Source organism: Alligator mississippiensis, chromosome 6 (genome assembly GCF_030867095.1).
Source record: "Alligator mississippiensis isolate rAllMis1 chromosome 6, rAllMis1, whole genome shotgun sequence".
Taxonomy (NCBI): Eukaryota; Metazoa; Chordata; order Crocodylia; family Alligatoridae; genus Alligator; species Alligator mississippiensis.
The window spans coordinates 69,987,890-70,006,146 of record NC_081829.1 but is presented as its reverse complement, the minus strand read 5'-3'; the positions used below and the strand labels follow the sequence as shown (position 1 = coordinate 70,006,146).

The 18,257-nt window shown below is 43.3% G+C and overlaps 1 protein-coding gene across 5 annotated transcripts in view; it reads right to left on the bottom strand.

Moving 5' to 3' along the window:
• MYOF (myoferlin) overlaps window positions 1-18,257 on the bottom strand; it is a 121,807-nt gene that overhangs the window by 69,537 nt on the left and 34,013 nt on the right. For 4 of the 5 annotated variants that reach the window (XM_019484240.2, XM_006276618.4, XM_019484241.2 and 1 more), the window contains exons 6-16: window positions 17,266-17,426; window positions 16,873-17,001; window positions 14,112-14,174; window positions 13,974-14,024; window positions 12,156-12,186; window positions 11,215-11,330; window positions 7,628-7,754; window positions 6,456-6,559; window positions 5,423-5,491; window positions 5,283-5,326; window positions 4,121-4,203 (exon numbers count right to left, since the gene is read on the bottom strand). In XM_019484240.2, the coding sequence (XP_019339785.1) occupies window positions 4,121-4,203; window positions 5,283-5,326; window positions 5,423-5,491; window positions 6,456-6,559; window positions 7,628-7,754; window positions 11,215-11,330; window positions 12,156-12,186; window positions 13,974-14,024; window positions 14,112-14,174; window positions 16,873-17,001; window positions 17,266-17,426 (978 nt within the window). Of the gene's footprint in view, window positions 1-4,120; window positions 4,204-5,282; window positions 5,327-5,422; window positions 5,492-6,455; window positions 6,560-7,627; window positions 7,755-11,214; window positions 11,331-12,155; window positions 12,187-13,973; window positions 14,025-14,111; window positions 14,175-16,872; window positions 17,002-17,265; window positions 17,427-18,257 lie in introns of those variants that run through there. The other variant, XM_059729975.1, reaches the window with a different exon arrangement.

Genomic DNA, 18,257 nt, shown 5'->3' with positions numbered 1-18,257 from the left:
ATGGCCTCCAAGTATAAGATTTGTATTGACTTGTTTTCTGTTTTAAAATCTAAGATTTTAAAAGTACTAAAGGAAACAACCATGGTACAAATTGAGGGCCGATAGTGCTGCTCCGGTTCCATGTGCCACTGGCTGGGTGGACACTTCTGCGGGGAGCTGGCTAGGGGCTCAGGGAGTGGGGAGGTGTTGGGGGAAGCTGTGGAGGGGCCACCTGGTGGCACATGGAACCAGAGCAGCACTATTGGCCCTTAAGGGAAGGGAAGGCACATGTGGTGGCGCCGAGCCCAGTCGGGCTAACAGCACCACTTACAGTCCACGTGCAGCTGGCTAGAGACTCCATATGGGTCTTTCGCTCTCAGGGGGCAGGGGAGACCCGTGGCCCCAGATCTGTGCATGGGGCAGGCTGCGGGCTTGAGTTCCCACCTTGCTTCCCTCCCGTGGGACCTCTGCAGCCCCGCAGGCATGACTGGGCATTGCTGGGAACAGTGGATCTGCACAGGGATCTCCTCACCCCCTCGCTGCCATGGTGACAAACTTCTTGTGCCTGCTGCTGCTTTGAGGGGTGCAGCCCTATGCTGCTTCCCTCAGTGCAGTCCTGTGCACAGGAGGCACGTCGCCAGGGCAGTGCAGGGTGAGCAGCCACTAGGAGATCCCCACACGGCCCTGCTGTTCCCAGCCACACCAGGTCGTGGGGGGTGGGGCAGGGGAAGAAGGGCAGTAAGGAACAGTGGGCCCATGGCTGCTCACCGCTGTTCCCTACCACCCTGCTTCCCTCCTCCGTGACCCGGCACGACCGGGGACAGAGGTGCCACATGGGGATCTAGCTGCTGCTCTCCCTGTGCTGCCCTGGCAATGAGCCTACTGCACATGGGGCTGCACCGAGGGAAGCAGCGCAGGGTTGTGCCCCCTCAAAGCAGAAGCAGGCATTGGGGGGGTGATAAGATCCCTGCAGGGCCCCACTGTTCCCAGTCATGCTGGGTCATGCCTGCGGGACTGTAGAGGCTGTGCAGGAGGGAAGCAGGATGGGAGCTTGAGCCCGCAGCCTGCCCCATGCACAGATCTGGGGGCACGGGTTCCCCCTGCTCCCAGGAACACGTGCAGTGGTGGGGAGCCACTTTGCCCAAGCCCAGCAGGCAGCAAGGAGGAGCAGGGGCAGGGGGCTGTGGACCTGGGTCCGTACCCTGGCAGTTGAGGACCCCCTCCGGCAGGGCTGCAGAAGCAGGGGCTGTGGGTGGGGGGCGAGGGGCACCAGCAAGGCTGTGGAAGGAGAAGGGGGAGTGAGAGTCAAGAGCAGGGCTGGGGGGTGGGGGTGTTTGTGGGGGGAATGAGGAGTACCAGTAGGGCTGGAGGGCTGTTGTGGGGGGGAGGAGGGGCAGAAGCAGGGATGAGAGGAGTGGTGAGGGGCATTTAATTTTAATAACAGATTTTGGGGTTTTTATCAGAGAATTTGTGATTTTTTTATCAAGGAAAACCAGGATTCCTGCTGATAAACAACAAAAGCTCTTTGGCTAGGAACAGGCCCACCTATATGAGGGATCCTGTTATATCCGGGTCGGCAACTATTTTGGCTGGAGGGCCACTTTAGGAATCTTGGTGAGCTGTTGTGAGCTGTAGGGGGGAGGAGGGAGACTGACCTGGTCCAGTGTGGCAGGGGGGAATTGATCCTATCTGGCCCAAGCCTGTCTGCCCTGCACCCACTGCTGGGGGTGCTGGCCAGAGTGAGCAGGTGGCATCATTATGGTGACCATCTGGGACCCTCACAGGCAGGACACGCGTGGCCAGGTAGACGGGATGGGGCCACAGGTGGGCAGGGAGCGGTGTCCAGGAGTGGGACAGGTGGGTAGAGACTGGGGCCAGGGTCAGGATCATGGGGCAGTGACAGCACAGCCCCAAGGCAAAACAATCCCATCTCAAGCTGTCACTGTCCTGTAATCCCAGCCCTGGCCCTGCCCATCTGTCCTACTCCCAGATGCTGCTCCCTACCTGCCAGTAGCCTCATCCCATCCACCTGGCTGAATACGTACTGTCTATGAGGGTCCTAGGCTGGTCTTCATGGAGAGCTTACCTGCTCATCCCCCTGCTCTGTCCAGCACCCCTGTTAGTGGGTTTGGGGCTGATAAGCCAGTGTGCCCAGGTAGTAGGGCCAGAGTTGGCAGTGGCACAGACACTAGCAGCAGCAGCCAGGAGGAGCCACCAGGAAGGGGAGTCTGGCCACCATGCACCCGAAGGCAGCAGGACCAGCCTCACATGCCACAGCTTGACCTGCCCTCTATACCTGGCCTGGGAGGAGCCAAGGGACCCACCGCAGGCCAAACAGAATCCCTTGATGGGCTGAATCTGGCCCATGGGCTATATTTTGCCCACCCATGTGCTAGATGAAGAACATGATATTACATAACGTAACAGATTATTAAGGTGTATGCAACATATTAATAATATGTTATGTCTACAAAATAAACCAATTATTAGTACAATAAATTACTAAGTACTTATAAATAATGAGCATAAATATAACTCCACAGAAATAGTCTTAAAAAGAATGCAAGAGAAACAAGCAGGAATTTTCAATTTTCTGTTTCCCTAAATCAGTGATTTTCAGACCTACAAGATCTTTATAAGGTTGTTGTAGAATGCTAAGAATATTAGCATGTTCTGATCTATTCTGGTCATTCTAAATTCTCTGCAGCAGAAAAAAGTTTTATTATTTTTCCATAGTCAAGAAATGAATGAAACCTAAGGGTTGTCATTTTCTGAGGGATGTCTTCAGTCTAACGTGGCACTGAATGTTAATAGGAAGACTAATTCTCATAATATTGTAAAGAGCAAAGTTTTGTGACTACATATTCCTTGTAATAATTCAGGAAGATAATAGATCATGCAAGGCCCAATAGAAAAAATATTTTATGAGCAAGAAACCTTAGTACCACCAAATCTATTTTCTTGCAGTTGGCATGATTTCAGCATTTCAGTTTTCCCAATAAATAGAAGACAATTAAACTAACTGAAAAACTACTACCTAGTAGTCTCCAATCATAGCATTGATTAGTTTAATTTAAAATAGCTTCATTGCAAACTATCAAGAAACATCTTTAATTTAAGGCATCTAAAGGTCCCAGCAATGAGATACAGAGCCCCTTACTAGTAGATCACTGATTTGAGCAGTGACCAGGAATCATAACCATTTGACAACCATTGGTACATATGAAATGGACTGATGGTTTCAGATCAGTTCCTAGGAGACAAGTGACTGCATCACAACTGATATCTTAAAGGTAGTCTCATCAGGATCACTGATTTGCCCTCTCTGGTCTTTACATTCTTTCTACAAACCAGAATTCTGACCCGTCCACAAAGCAGTGGAAGAAGGTCACATTTGCTAAGCCATACTACTGTAGTTCTGAAATAATGAACTTCAGATTGGCTTCAGATTGACTAAATTCACTAAATATATCCTACTGTACTAGAGATTATTGATTTACTAGAGTCTGACAAGTGTATAGCATTCAAAATATTCAACAGTTTTCTGTACGCACCAGGAGACTGAAAAAAACCCACTTTCTTAAACACGAATTAGATATTAATATTTCATTACTATCAGATTTCTTTTAAGTAAAGGTCGTATTCTGATAAGGATCCATTTATAAGTCCTGGAAACTGTCGTCTTTTAGCTGTAGAACTATGAGATTATAAGAACTTCAGGAAAGCAAACTTCCCTAATACATTACCTCTGCAGTGCTCAAAGTGTGGCCTGCAGAACAAGATCTGGAAATTCAGTGGCAGGAGAGCAGTGGCAGTGTCAATTACCATGGCTCTCGGAGCTCCACAGCAATTAACACTGCCAGCACTCCCCTATTGCTAAATTTTTGGACTCAAGGGGAGCCCTGTGGGCAGGATGACACAGCCCTGTGTGCTGGGTTGGGCCAGCATGTGGGGCTGATCTGCAGCTGGACCTGGCATGCTGACTCAAACCCAGTGCATGGCCCCAAACTTGGCTCACACCCTGGTTGTGCCCCACTCATCTGACACATGCACTGGAAAGGTTGAGCACCACTGCACTACCCTATCCTTTCTCCTAAGCAAAAGAGGAACTTGCTGAATTGTGCAATGCTGAATGACTTACCGTCAACTTCTCCACCAGAAGCAGCAATTTTGGAGAGCCTTAAATATGTTGTTCCTACTACATCATTCTTGGTAAGACGATCCCTATATGAAATAAAAGATTGCATTTAAATGCAAGTCGTCATCCTAAATAGAAGCAAGCTATATATGACTCAATGTATTTAGAGAGTATATATATATATTCTTATACTGGAATCTATGACATGTTTTATTCCTAATGAAAGACCACATGATGTCTGGCCCTTACGGTATGAGGGAAGTGTATAAGGAGCCACTCCCAACATTTCAGGGCTTGAAGAGAATTTCAGACCCTAAACTAGGAGCCTATTTGTAGGGACATGCTGCATCCCATACATGTGTAGTAAAATGTGGGTAGAGAGAGCTCCCAGAAATATTCTGCTCTGTTCCTGTGGGTACGGTAGCTCCATCCTTCACCAAAGACTATGCCTAAATGGGTATTGTCAGGACCACAATAAGAAAAATAATTCTCATATTGTTTTACCATATTGATATTGGACCATATGATTTCATGTTATTTACTATTAATAGACATTATTGATTTAGAACAAGGATGCTCTATCTCTGGCCTGCAGGCCAAATGTGGCCTGCACAGACATATTATCTGGCACATGGGGAACCCATGGGTCTAGAAAGTTGGTGGCAAGGGGAAGTAGTCATTAATATGGCCACTCTCTCCCCCTGCCAAATTCCCAAGCCCCACTCTCTGCATGCATCCTCTTCCCCCTTTGACTAGTCCACACCTTCTCCCCCCTTGCTTCTGGATTGGGGCTGGGCCATGCCCCAAACTGTGGTGCCAGGTTGGGGCTGGGCCCTGCCCCCTTCCCTCCTCCAACACCTTGTGGTGCTGGATCAAGCTCCTTTCTCTTGTGGGGCCTTGTCGGGGATGACCTGCTCCCCCTCCCCCCCCACCTGTCTGCATGGCTGGATGATACCCACTGTGCCCATCACAGGGACCAGATTGGGACCATTGGCCAGATTCAGTCCACAGATGGACTGAGCAATGACCACCTGGTCCACCAGGCAAAAAAGCTGGGCACCACTGGTTTAAACCAATAAGTATAGAAGGAATCATTAATAAATTACTTGAATATGTAATAGAGCTCATATATATTTTAAAATATTTATTCAAAGTTACAACTTACCAGTCAAACACTGTTAGTCTTATTTTTTCACACATTGAGGGAAACTGGGGAAGAAAGTAGAGAAAAAAGGATTCATTATCTTTTTTATTTTCCTAACATGAAAGATAGTTTACTTTTAGAGAAACAATAAGAAATCCAACCTTGATTGGAAGATGAACAACTTGATTCCATTCTGGATTAGCATTCTTCTCAACTATATTTGTGCAAACCTGCAAAAAATTAAATGAATTATATAGCAGCTCAAGCTCAAAAAGCAGTCAAGAAAAGCATTTACCAGGACATAATTTAGGATAAACTGTCTTCCTACTGGTCAAGTAATAGATCATCATGAGCTCACTACCGTAGCTAGAGACTATGTAGGTGTTTTTACTTTACTGAGATATTAGCCCTTGGTTTATAAATATTGCTAATTTTCTCTACACATGCAACTTCAAGACAGGTGTGAAAAATCTTGTACCACTGTCAAAACTACACTTCACCCCATAAAGTACCGCTTTAAAAAAAAAAAATCTTATAATTTCCTTGAGCTACAAATGGTGGCCCCTGCATATGACTGCAAGAGAAAAGGGAAATAGACATAAAGGCTAAGTACAGACAGTCACAAAGCCTGAAGCTGAATTGACTCAGTCTTCCCAGATTAGTATAAAATGCACAGGTTGAACCAATAAGCAAGTGAACAGACATTCATTTTGATTCTGGAAATGCAGCCATATGCCTGCAGTGGCTCAGGCCAGAAGCTGGGGGGCGCTAGAGCGCACCTCCCTGCTGGCCTGCAGCAGACATCTTGGGCCAGGGCTAGCCCACCCACCCTGCGACTCAGACATACCTTTACTGGAAACATTAGCACAAATATGAATGCTCTTGCTATACAGTATTGTGCTGTGAGTACACTTCAGTTCCATGTCCTGTTAAGCCTTATATACATGAATGATTTGAGTTTCTATCAACAAAAATTTCCAACTGCCTTATATTTTAATAGTCCATATATACTCTTAACACCAGGCATTCATGATCATATTTACAAGTATTGAATGCATACACTGATTGTCATCACTTTTGTTGGTAAGCCACGTTAAGTTTAGCGTAAAAAATATTTTAAATGTATTGAGCCCTATGAATACACTTTTCAGGTATGTGACAGGAATACAAACTTTCAAATATAAACTCAAATACCTTCTTTCCCGCAAAACAAACTTCCACAAATGGATCAACGAGATTTTTCTTGTCTGCTTCTCCTCCAAATATTTCCTTGACAGTCTGTGCAAAAGCATCATCCACTGTAGAGAAGTAATAAAGCAGAGATTAGTGATAACCTTTTCCTTTACTACTTTACCTCACAACTTCCTGTGCAATCCCACTGAAGTCAGTGAGCTATCATGGATATGACTGACTCTAAATCTAGCTCATTGTATTTAGTGGGAAAAATAAATATTTGCTGCTACATCTAGGTAAAAGATTTAAGATATCAGAGAAACTTCTAGAATCCTTGTCCTTAGAGCATCACAGGGGCTCTGTAATGTACTGTAGCCTGGAGCTGGAGAATCAGGAGTTTATGCAACCATTTTTAACCCTCCAGTTACTAGCTGCGTATCAGCATCTTGAAGGTGTCAGCTTGTTATTCCAGCTATCAGAAGGAGGCAGTGTAGGCAAAAGAATTGGATAAAAAAGAACATAAATAATGCATAATGTATTTCCAATTTCCACACAACACAATATGTTCCATGCACAGGTCCAGTTTCCATTCTTGAGACATGAGCCTCAAAAAGAAGTATTCATTTTGTGTCATTTGCATGTAATATAAATTTGGGGAAACTTTAATAACTTTATCAAAGATTAATCTCTTCCATCTGTTGGGTATTAAGACTTTCCTTAACAATCTTTAGGGGGAAAGTACAGTACAACTGGAAAAAACAAATCAAAATAAAGGAACAGATTAAAAAGCTAGACGCCTGATTCAACTGAATTATCTTGGATCTCTACTTGAAAGATCAGGGGACACAGGTACCCTGTGCTTTATTCACAGATGGACTATGCTCATACAAGTAAAGTAAGTTTAAAGAGCTAAGGGAATAAAGTATGTTGTCTAGCTTAAGTAATTAATAATACATCATAGCCATACTTGATAATCTGAGACATGACAACAGTTAAAACACATTTGACATAATAGATTTGACTGAACTGAACAATGATTTGAAATTGGTAATGTAAGCTACCACAGAATTACTGGTTCAAACTATGCAGCAAACCATGTTGCTTGTTTTATGTATGAGAAATGTTTTTAAAAACACAGATATTCCTACATCTTATCAACGGCTATGATCTGAATGTATTAAGAAGTTACAGACTCTGGGGAATGTCCTCAGCTCTGTAGATTTTAAGAAGAAAAGTGACCCATCGAAGTGCAATGCCAGCTGGTAGTAAAAGGTTACTTTCCACATCATCATTTTCATTATCTCGCTCCCTTTTTTCCACCTGTTGGAGATATATTGGATCATATTATCAACCTATTCATAAGAAAGGTATGTGATTGCTAGAAAATAAGGTATAATATTATGGTACCTATTTATACTAGCATCCATTAGCGTCACTTGTGATAATCTATCTATAGTTTCATCATAAATAACCAGATCAAGTATCAAGGACAATAAAGAGTCCTTTTTTAGATATGTGGGGAGCTGGAGGAAAAGCAAGGGCAACATTGGACCCCTGCTAAACCAGATGGGACAACTGACAACTGACGCCCAGGAAAAAGCCAACCATTGGATGCAGGTGTCGCCGTGAATGTAGTCTTTCTGGACTTCAGCACAGCCTTTGACACTGTCTCCCACGCCATCCTCATTAAAAAACTAGGTGACTGTGGCATCGATGCCTACACAGTCAGGTGGATTGCTAATTGGCTGAACAGTCGTACTCAGAGGGTGGTGGTGGATGGGTCATATACGACCTGGGGGGAAGTGGGCAGCAGAGTCCCCAGGGCTCGGTCCTTGGGCCCGCACTGTTCAATTTCTTTATCAGCGATTTGGACGACTGGGTGAAAAGCAACCTGTTCAAATTTGCTGATGATACCAAAATTTGGGGTGAGGTGGGCACGCTAGTAGGGAGGGAAAGACTGCAGAAAGACCTGGATAGGTTGCAAGGGTGGGCTAACAAAAACAGGATGCGTTTCAATACAGACAAGTGCAGGGTGCTGCACTTGGGCAGTAGTAACCGGCAGCACACTTATAAGATGGGAAACTCCCTTCTTGAGAGCACGGAGGCAGAAAGGGATCTTGGAGTCATCACTGACTCCAAGATGAACATGGGCCAACAATGCGAGGTCATGGTCGGCAGGGCTAACCGGACCTTATCGTGCATCTACAGGTGCATCTCAAATAGGGTCAAAGAGGTGATCCTCCCCCTCTATGCGACACTGGTCAGGCCACAGCTGGAGTACTGTGTCCAGTTCTGAGCACCTCACTTCAAGAAGGATGTGGACAACATTGAGAGGGTCCAGAGGAGGGCCACCCCCATGATCCGGGGACAGCAGGGCAGACCCTACAATGAGAGGCTACGGGACCTGAACCTGTTCAGCCTTCACAAGAGAAGGCTGAGGGGGGACCTTGTGACCATCTATAAACTCACTAGGGGGGACCAGAAGGGCTTGGGGGAGACCTTGTTTCCCCTAGCGCCCCCCGGGATAACAAGGAATAATGGCCACAAGTTGTTGGAGAGTAGGTTTAGATTAGACATCCGTAGGAACTACTTCACAGTTAGGGCGGCTAGGATCTGGAACCAACTTCCAAGGGAAGTGGTGCTGGCTCCTACCCTGGGGGTCTTTAAGAAGCGGCTCGATGCCTGCCTGGCTGGGGTCACTTGAGCCCAATTTCCCTCCTGCCCAGGCAGGGGGTCGGACTTGAAGATCTACAAGGTCCCTTCTGACCCTACTTCTATGATTAAATGGGTACTTTGCGTCGATCTTTCATCAGTCCCACGGGATGCCCCTGCCCATTACGGGACAGGGAGGCCTGGGTGAGGGAGATTCCCTGTCCTCCATCAATGCTGACCTCATGAAGGAACACCTTGAGAGGCTGGACACCTTCAAGTCAGCTGGCCCTGACAATCTGCACCCCAGGATATTCAAGGAGCTGACTGGCATCATAGCTCAGCCCCTGACACGGATCTTCGAGAACTTGTGGCACTCTGGTGAAGTGCCCGAAGACTGGAAGAAGGCCAACGTGGTGCCTATCTTCAAGAAAGGGAGGAAAGTGGATCTGGCAAACTACAGGGCCATCAGCCTGACCTCTATCCTGGGGAAGGTCTTAGAAAAGATTATTAAAGAAGCCATTCTTAACAGACTGGCCAATGGCAACATCCTGAGGGATAGCCAGCATGGGTTTGTTGCGGGTAGGTCTTGCTCGACCAATCTCATTTCCTTTTATGACCAGGTGAACTATCACCTGGACAAGGGAGAAGAGATTGATGTCATATATCTTGACTTCAAAAAAGCCTTCGATCTGGTATCCCATGATCACCTCTTGGCAAAACCGGCCAACTGTGGCCTCGGGTCCAACACAATCCACTGGCTGGGAAATTGGCTCCATGGTCGGACCCAGAGGGTGGTGGTTGACGGAAGTCAATCGTCATGGTGCCCTGTGACCAGTGGGATTCCCCAAGGCTCTGTCCTTGGACCTATATTGTTCAACATCTTCATTAATGATGTGGACATTGGAGTCAGAAGTGGACTGGCCAAGTTCACTGATGATACCAAACACTGGAGTAAAGCATCCACACCTGAGGACAGGAGGGTGATCCAGGCTGACCTTGACAGGCTTAGGAAATGGGTGGATGAGAACCTGATGGTGTTTAACACCGAAAAATGCAAGGTTTTGTACCCTGGGAAGAAAAACCAGCATCATCTCTATAGGCTCAGCAGTGATACGCTGGCCAGCACTATGGATGAAAGGGACTTAGGGGTCATGATTGACCACAAGATGAACACAAGCCTTCAACGTGCTGCTGTGGCTAGTAAAATGAGCAAAATGCTGGCTTGCATCCATAGATGCTTCTCAAGCAAATCCCAGGACGTCATTGTCCCATTTTACTTGGCCGTGGTGAGGCTGCAGCTGGAGTACTGCATCCAGTTTTCGGCCCCACAATTCAAAAAGGATGTGGTTCTAGAAGCTTGAGAGAATCCAGAGAAGAGCCATGCACATGACCAGAGGTCAGAAAAACAGAACTTACGACGACAGGCTGAGAGCTATGGGTGATTGGTGGCCACCTATAAGTTTATCAGGGGTGACCATCAGTATCTGGGGGAATGTTTGTTCACCAGAGCGCCCCAAGGGATGCCGAGGTCGAACAGTTATAAACTACTGCAAGACCATTTCAGGCTGGACATAAGAAAGAATTTCTCCACTGTCTAAGCCCCCAAGGTCTAGAATAGCCTGCCATTGGAGGTGGTTCAAGCACCTACATTGAACGGCTTCAAGAGAAATTTGGATGCTTATCTTGCTGGGATCCTATGACCCCAGCTGACTTCCTGCCCCTTGGGCAGGGGGCTGAACTCGATGATCTTCTGAGGTCCCTTCCAGCCCTAATGTCTATGAAATCTATGAAAATAGGTCTAGTGCTAGGACCACATTTTCTAAAGTAACTAATGACTTTAGGTGCCTCAGCTCTTTGATGACTAACCTACCACTCCTCAAAGGGACTAGATTTTCCAAGAGCAGATGTTCAGTACCTTTTTAGAAATCTCACTTATCTAAGGCATCTTAAATTAGATACCCCAAGCCATTTGTCACTTTGAAAATCTTGGTCTTTATTTTTGGCATTGAATCTTGGGCTTGATTCTACCTGGTGTGAATTAATCAGTATAAAATATACCATGTATATGAAAAGGGGGTCTGGATAAATTGGGGGGGGGGAGGGGGAGGGATCGACAAATGAAACATACTGGTGGCTCATCTCCTGCTCCCAGGACGAACATGCTGACTTTCATATATCCCTTAGCTCCTGAGTTTGCATCTTCAGAATCACTCAGTAGAAGCCATTTCCTTATCACTGCATGGCCTAAAATGAAGGAAAATAGCTTATCTTACACAAGAAATAGAAATACAAGCAGTATAAGCAAGGTCAACTGTCCCAAAGCCGAACATTTACAATAATTGCATATTTAAAAAAAAAATCTTCCTGATCTAGAAATATTTCAGTATTTTTACCCAAAACAAGAAATGTAACAGTGTTAAAAAGCTAAGTGACATAATTCAGGGGTATTATCTGCTTCCAATTTTTTTACATTCTAATGCTATGAATGAATTACAGCAGAATTAAAAATCTTTTGGAAATAAAGAGAAGGCTGAGGCGGGATCTAGTGGCCTGTTACAAACTAGTCAGGGGGGACCAGCAGGCATTGGGGGAGTCCCTGTTACCCCAAGCGCTACCAGGAATGACTAGAAATAACGGTCACAAGCTGGCAGAGGGTAGATTTAGACTAGACATCAGGAGGCGCTACTTCACAGTCATGGCGGCTAGGATCTGGAACCAACTTTCAAGCGAAGTGGTGCTGGTTCCTACCCTGGGGGTCTTTAAGGGGAGGCTGGATGAACACCTTGCTGGGGTCGTTTGACTCCAGTGCTCTTTCTGCCATGGCAGGGGGTCGGACTTGATGATCTGTCAAGGTCCCTTCTGACCATACAAACTATGAAACTATGAATGTAATCTACCTGTGCTGCACTTGTTTGAGGACCACTGAGATGAGTTAAATTTTAGTGCCTTTTTTGATTAATATCTATCTAACCCATCTGTCTCAATGAAACACAGTGAAAGTCACGGCCCTTTTAATTAGTCTTCAACTAGGAAAGAGTGTGAACTCAGGCTCTGAGGTCATTTACTTACCAGGCTCATCATAAACATAGCCAATGTCAATCTGAAATAAAGATTACAATATTATCTCCTAAAAAGCAGCAAAATACAGTCACAAAAAATATTCTTTTTTTTTTTCATTTGCAGAGTAAGGCCTAATTTCTCTCTGGTTTTCTGAAGTGTTACCATATTGTTTCTATAGCAAAGAAATATAAACACTGTATGACATACTCCTGTGACCATTAGTAAAGGAACAGAAAAAATACCTTCCATTTAGCAGTACAGGATTTTGAGTGGGTGGTAGGAAATGCAACAGTCATGGTGAAGAGAAGATAAGAGATGCATAGCTAAATAAGGGTAGTGGCTATCCCCTTCCCCTTTCCTCAGATCCTCTGTCTTTCCATTGGCAGGGGAACCACGCCAGCTCTATATCTTCCTCAAAAGATGGCAAGGGGACTGATTTGCAAAATATGCTGAGTGACATCCTTGAAAGTGGGTGGAGAATGAGCAGTGAGAGCCAATATTAGCAAGAAGGTATGAAGGAGACCGATTAATTTAGAAAAGGACTCCTTCCTCCTTCAAGAACAAAGCAGTTACTTAGATACTGAAGCTAAAAGAGCCCAAACTGATTTAATTTATCCCATCAGCATGTATTGCATTCAAGAAGTGGTGTATGGTGTAGAAAATCTACTTCAAAGTAACACTGATTTGGGGATATGATAGGAAAGGAATTTAACCAATAGGAATTACAAGTGTTGTTTGATTTTTTTTTCTACATTGTTTTTGGGTATAAATATCTCTATCCACAGATACCATAAATTCCTAAATACCGTATTTACAAATATTGGCAGATATAAATAACTGTCATAGCTATGTTGAAATCAATGAAGCCACGGAAATTTACACTGGCTGAGAGTTTTTCTTTTAACCTCTCTTTTACTAAAAAGACCTTTTGAAACAAAAGAACACTTTTCTGTGTAATTTGAACTTGTGCCTCTCAGGATGCAAAACACAATACTGCTCTGAGCCAATAGCAGTTATAGCAAATTTTTCTTCAAAATTTAGGTAATCTAGAGCAGCTGACAATAATCTTCTGCACCAGTTATTTTGCCCTTTGGAGATTGATTCATTTTTCTTTTCTTGGCTGGCACAGATTTATAGGGTGTGAGTTAACCACTCAGAATGGCACTGGGGAAGATTTATTTTATTTATTCATTAGATGTATATGCTGCCCTTCCCAAAAAAAAACCTCAGAGAAACTTACAATAAAAGACAAACTAATTAGTGAATGAAGTTGATGCAAGGCATAAATATATTTATTCTGAAACACGACTATGTAAAATTGGCACTATACTACTTAACAGATCTGTTCCTTGCTTAATCAGTTACACTTTGTGACTTCAATAATAAGTTTATTTTTCTGTTGTTTTTTTAATACTATTTCTACTCTACAGTTGGCACTGTAGAGCCAGCACAGATAAGAAAACTCACTCAATAAAGTCAAATAAAATTATTCTATACATTATTCTATATATAATTATTATAGCTAAAGGCAGAATTATAACTACTGAAAATTAAGTTACTTGGTACATATAACAGATATGACTTTCATGAATAACAGCAATTAAAATATAATTTTCAACTCAAACAATAGCACTGTCTACTTCAACATTACTGGTAAGAGCAAATGCTCTGAAGCATTAAAAGCAAAACAGTACCAAGGGCATTTTCTGTTCTGTTCCATATATGGTATGTAAGAACACTATTAAAGCAGTGATTTTAAATAATTTCTCAGATCTTCCTTTAAGTCACTAGTTTAGGCAGGGTATGGGAATCTGCTCATTTACTCACCTTAAATTCTCCCATTAGACAGTCTGCTCGTAAAGAGTAAGAATCATACACCTAAAATGGAAGAACAGAAATGATACCTTTCCTAGTCTTTATGCAGGAATGTCCTGACTGTTTCTAGCATGTGCTATTTCTCCTTACCCGAATGCTTATTGTTTCATCAAGCAGCTCTAATGGGGTCATGTGGACATTGTAGAAAAACATCTGTTACAACAAAAATAATTCAGAATGTCAACTTCATGATTAACAGTTACATATAAAATGCAAAAAAAAAAAAATAGTAGCATGTAGTGACCTAAAATTTGCTAAAAGTACTGGATGGACAACTTTAGAAGTTGTTTTTTATTCACTAAAAGTACTGGATGGACAACTTCACAGGTTAAAATCCACTGTTTACCAGAGAACAGGTATAGAAATGTGCAGTTGTGCTACAAGCTTCCAAGTACTGTCCTGCCCTTCAGGAGCTGAGAGGGCAGTTTTGTCTTCATTACCTAATTGATCTTTGGCCTCTGTGTCTCTGCTGTACTTGTCAACAAGTCCCCAGATAGTCCTAACTGTGAAGGTAATGTTAGCAATCTACACAGTCAGAATTTATGCCTGCTTCCACAGGAATAAAACACAGATTGTTTTGGTAGCAGGAGGCTCTGGAGTACTTTGTTTATTTATGAAATATGCTTAACCAAAACCCACCAAATTTGATCTTCCAGCTCAGCACATTATCCAAGAGGTGGGGGAGGATCCCCAGAACTACACTATTTCACCTTAGCCTGCTCCCTGATGTTAAAGCTGACCAGGAAATTATTCAGATCCCAGTGCAACCAGCTTCATTTCATTTCCTGTATATACTGCCAAAACATTACCTATGCCAAAAGCTGTAATGTAATAAGGGTGATACAAAACACACCACCTGGGGCTTCAACTGTGCTGGCGGGGGTGGCTTTCTTCTTCAGAAAGAAAGAAGTTGGTTCTTTCTGATGTTTTGACTCCTTTATTCCATAAGAATTGTGCAAGACAGACTGGGGCTTTTATTTTCACATTATATGGAAACAAAAATGAATGCCTCACATGTCATTATAAAAATCATAAGTAAGCAAGACTGCAGGGGTTACCATGATTATTTAGCCTGTCCTCCTGTAGAGTAGAAGGATATCTATTCTTGTTTTAAAAACTGCAAGCACTGGCATGTCCACCACCTACCCTAATTTGTTCCAATGTTTAATTGGCCTAGGCTAGAATTTGTGTCATGAACTTGAATAATTGCAACCCCAATCTACTGGCTTTTGTTATACCTTTATTTGCAAAGCTGAAAGCTGAACCTTGTTGCCTCCACTAGTATATATCTTTTTTCATGTAAGCAGCATACAGTGCTTACATCATCTCTCTCAAAAATCACTTCAATGAACTTCTCAAACTTTTCATGATACAGTTTATCTTGCAGCTTTTGGATCATTTTTCTGCCCCTCCCTTGATTTTTCTCTAGAATTTCCTCATCCTTCTTGAACTGCAGATACCAAAACTGGACACAGAATTCTAGTTTTAATCTTACAAGTGCTGTAGAAAGAGGCAGGATTGTATCTTTACTTCTATTTGATAGTCTCCTTTTTATATAACCAAAGATGTACTAAGTCTTTTTAATGACAGTATTGTGCTGAAACTTATGCTTTGACAATTTTCTACAACGAGCTCCAAATACTTTTCCAAGTTACTGATTTCTTATTGGCTTAGGCAGATGTTAATTTTATCCTGCTTTATCTGCTATTTTAAAGTGACGAAAAGCCTGTGGCCACACGTTTAGACTTTTTTTGTCCTACTAAAAAATGACAGATCTGGACCCAAATTGTGGATCTCCAACAAAAAAGTTGTTGTTTAAAACAACAATTTTGTCACAAGAAAGTTTTCCAAGAAAAAATGAATGTGTGGACAGGTATTCCACCACTTACCCATAGTTCCCTGCTCTCCCTGTCCCCTCCAAGGAAGAGGGAAAGTGGCTGGATCCTTGATAGTCCACCCAGCAGCAAACTGGTTAGGGTACCCAGTGGGCTGGGACCAGGCAGAAGTTGCTTCTGTCCTAACCCAGGAACAGCCCCTTTTCCGAAGGGACAGGGGGCAGTAGGAAGAGGTGTCCCCCACCCCACAGGAAGGGCAGGGGGAAGTGGTAGGGCTGATGCGGGGGTGGGGGGAAGGTCTGCGCCACTGGGTGGCAAGGGTGACAGCATTCCATGTCAGCAATGACAGCAGTGGCTGATTAGGGGGTGCAGACACCCCTTCGGCTCCTGCCGCCATTTGCAGGGAACACTCTCATCTTTGCCTCCATGTAAACAGTGGCAGCAGGGGCTCATCAAGGGGCACAGAACCCTAACCAGCACCTGATGCTATGGGGGATTTCCCAGCAGTTCCCTCACCCCTTTGATGGGGCCTTTCTAAATGGCAGTGGCAGGGGTTGATCAGGAGGCAGAGACTTGAAATGTTAAAGGACTCCCATGATGACCAGAAGCTGGGAATTTTAAAGTGTTCCCAGGCAGCACAGGACCAGTGTGGGCCAACTCTTAGGCTGCCTGGGAGCCAGGAACTTTAAAGGGCTTGCAGGAAGCCCCAAACCAGGGAAGGTTGCCACAATGGCAGTCTCTGGTCTTAACCAGCTGTTGCCACAGTACCTCCTTCTTGAGTCAGAATAGTGATTATATAGATATTTGCTAAGCCAAAAAAAAGAAAAAAAAAGAACCAGTGTTCAAAATTAGTCTCTTTGTTTGATTGCCCCCCTAACTCTTGCTTTTCCTAAGTTTGTCAACTATAAAGTAAATTGTGATGTGGTGTTTTATAATGTGGTATCACAGAATTGTGTTAACTTGACAAGCCAGCTAATTCTCAGATACAATGAAGTATGTGTTCTCAAAATACTCACCTCATCAAAATATGGATTGTTCCCTCTTTTGATTCTCGTCCGATGTGTATGGCCACAAACATGAACTTTGACTACTGGTTTTATGTTATTTCCAGACAACTGACGACCTTCAATGACCCTAACACGAATCTGAAAAAAGTAAGTACACACAGCCTGAGGCAAATGATGTCTATGTGGTGTGTGGTCATTTTAATGTCAATAGTATTTTTCCTATACTCTTTTACACCAAAGAAAATTAATCAACACTAAGATAGCTGGCAGATTTAGAGTATGTGGTCATTTCAAACCTGCTTTTCATTTGTGTGACATTCAGGTTTTCCTGAAAATACCTAGAGCAAATTATGCCAAGCTCTGCAGAAAAAAAGCTAAGTACAGTATTTGGAACTCTGCTACCTGAAAGTCTTGTGGTTTGTTTGAAAGGATTCTCCGACTTTTCTTTCCTTTAGCGATGCGCCGAGCAAGCTGGGCTTCCTTTGTGCCACTTGGAACTGCTGGGGCAATTCCACCAGCTGTGCCATCCACTTCATCCTCATAACCTCTATCTTCTTCTCCCTCTAATACAAGGAAAAAAACAGCACAATTAGTAAACAAATACCACAGGAGAATGTCAACATTCCCAGAATAAAATTATGAAGTCAAAGACTTGCATGTAAAGTATATTAATACTACTTTCATTATAATAAAAAAATCTAGCCATTGTGTCACTTTTTAACTTAAAAGCTAGAGGAGCTGGATTACCTGTAGCTAATTTATATTTAAAATGCTCTCCTCCAAGATAGAGAATATCTAAGAATCCTCATGCAATCTTTCAAATGCTTGTAGCTGCTGTAAAAGATTACTTCATGTCCACAGGGCAGGAACCAGACCTACCTGAGTTGAAGCTAATTTTGCTAGGAGTAGGTTGGGTTCTGGCATAGTAGTGTTTTAATATCAAGGAACTGGTGTAAATAAAGGCAAAAACCTTTGGGTTACCCTATTTAACAGTGGAGATTAGCACTTTCGTGTTTATATGTAAATTGAAATTTTGAAGGTGCCCCAATAAAGTTTATATTTTGAATCAGGGAAAGTTTCTATACAAATTAATCTGATAATGTGCACCACTGTCATACAATAATATCTCACTATTGCAAAACTGGTCTACAAAATGTCAAACTACAAAAAATCATCTCCCATGATATTGTTAACTTCTTTTGGTAATTAAAGAATAATTCTTGCTGAAAGATTTAAAGAAGGAATGGAATAGTCTAGTTGGTGTTAAACAGTTACAAAACTGGAGACAGAGGATAAAGGTAGTAGGATATAATTAAGACTTATACAGTTCATAAACAATGACACAATTTGTGGGTTTTTTTAAAAGAACCTCAAACCCTGTAACCAATATATTG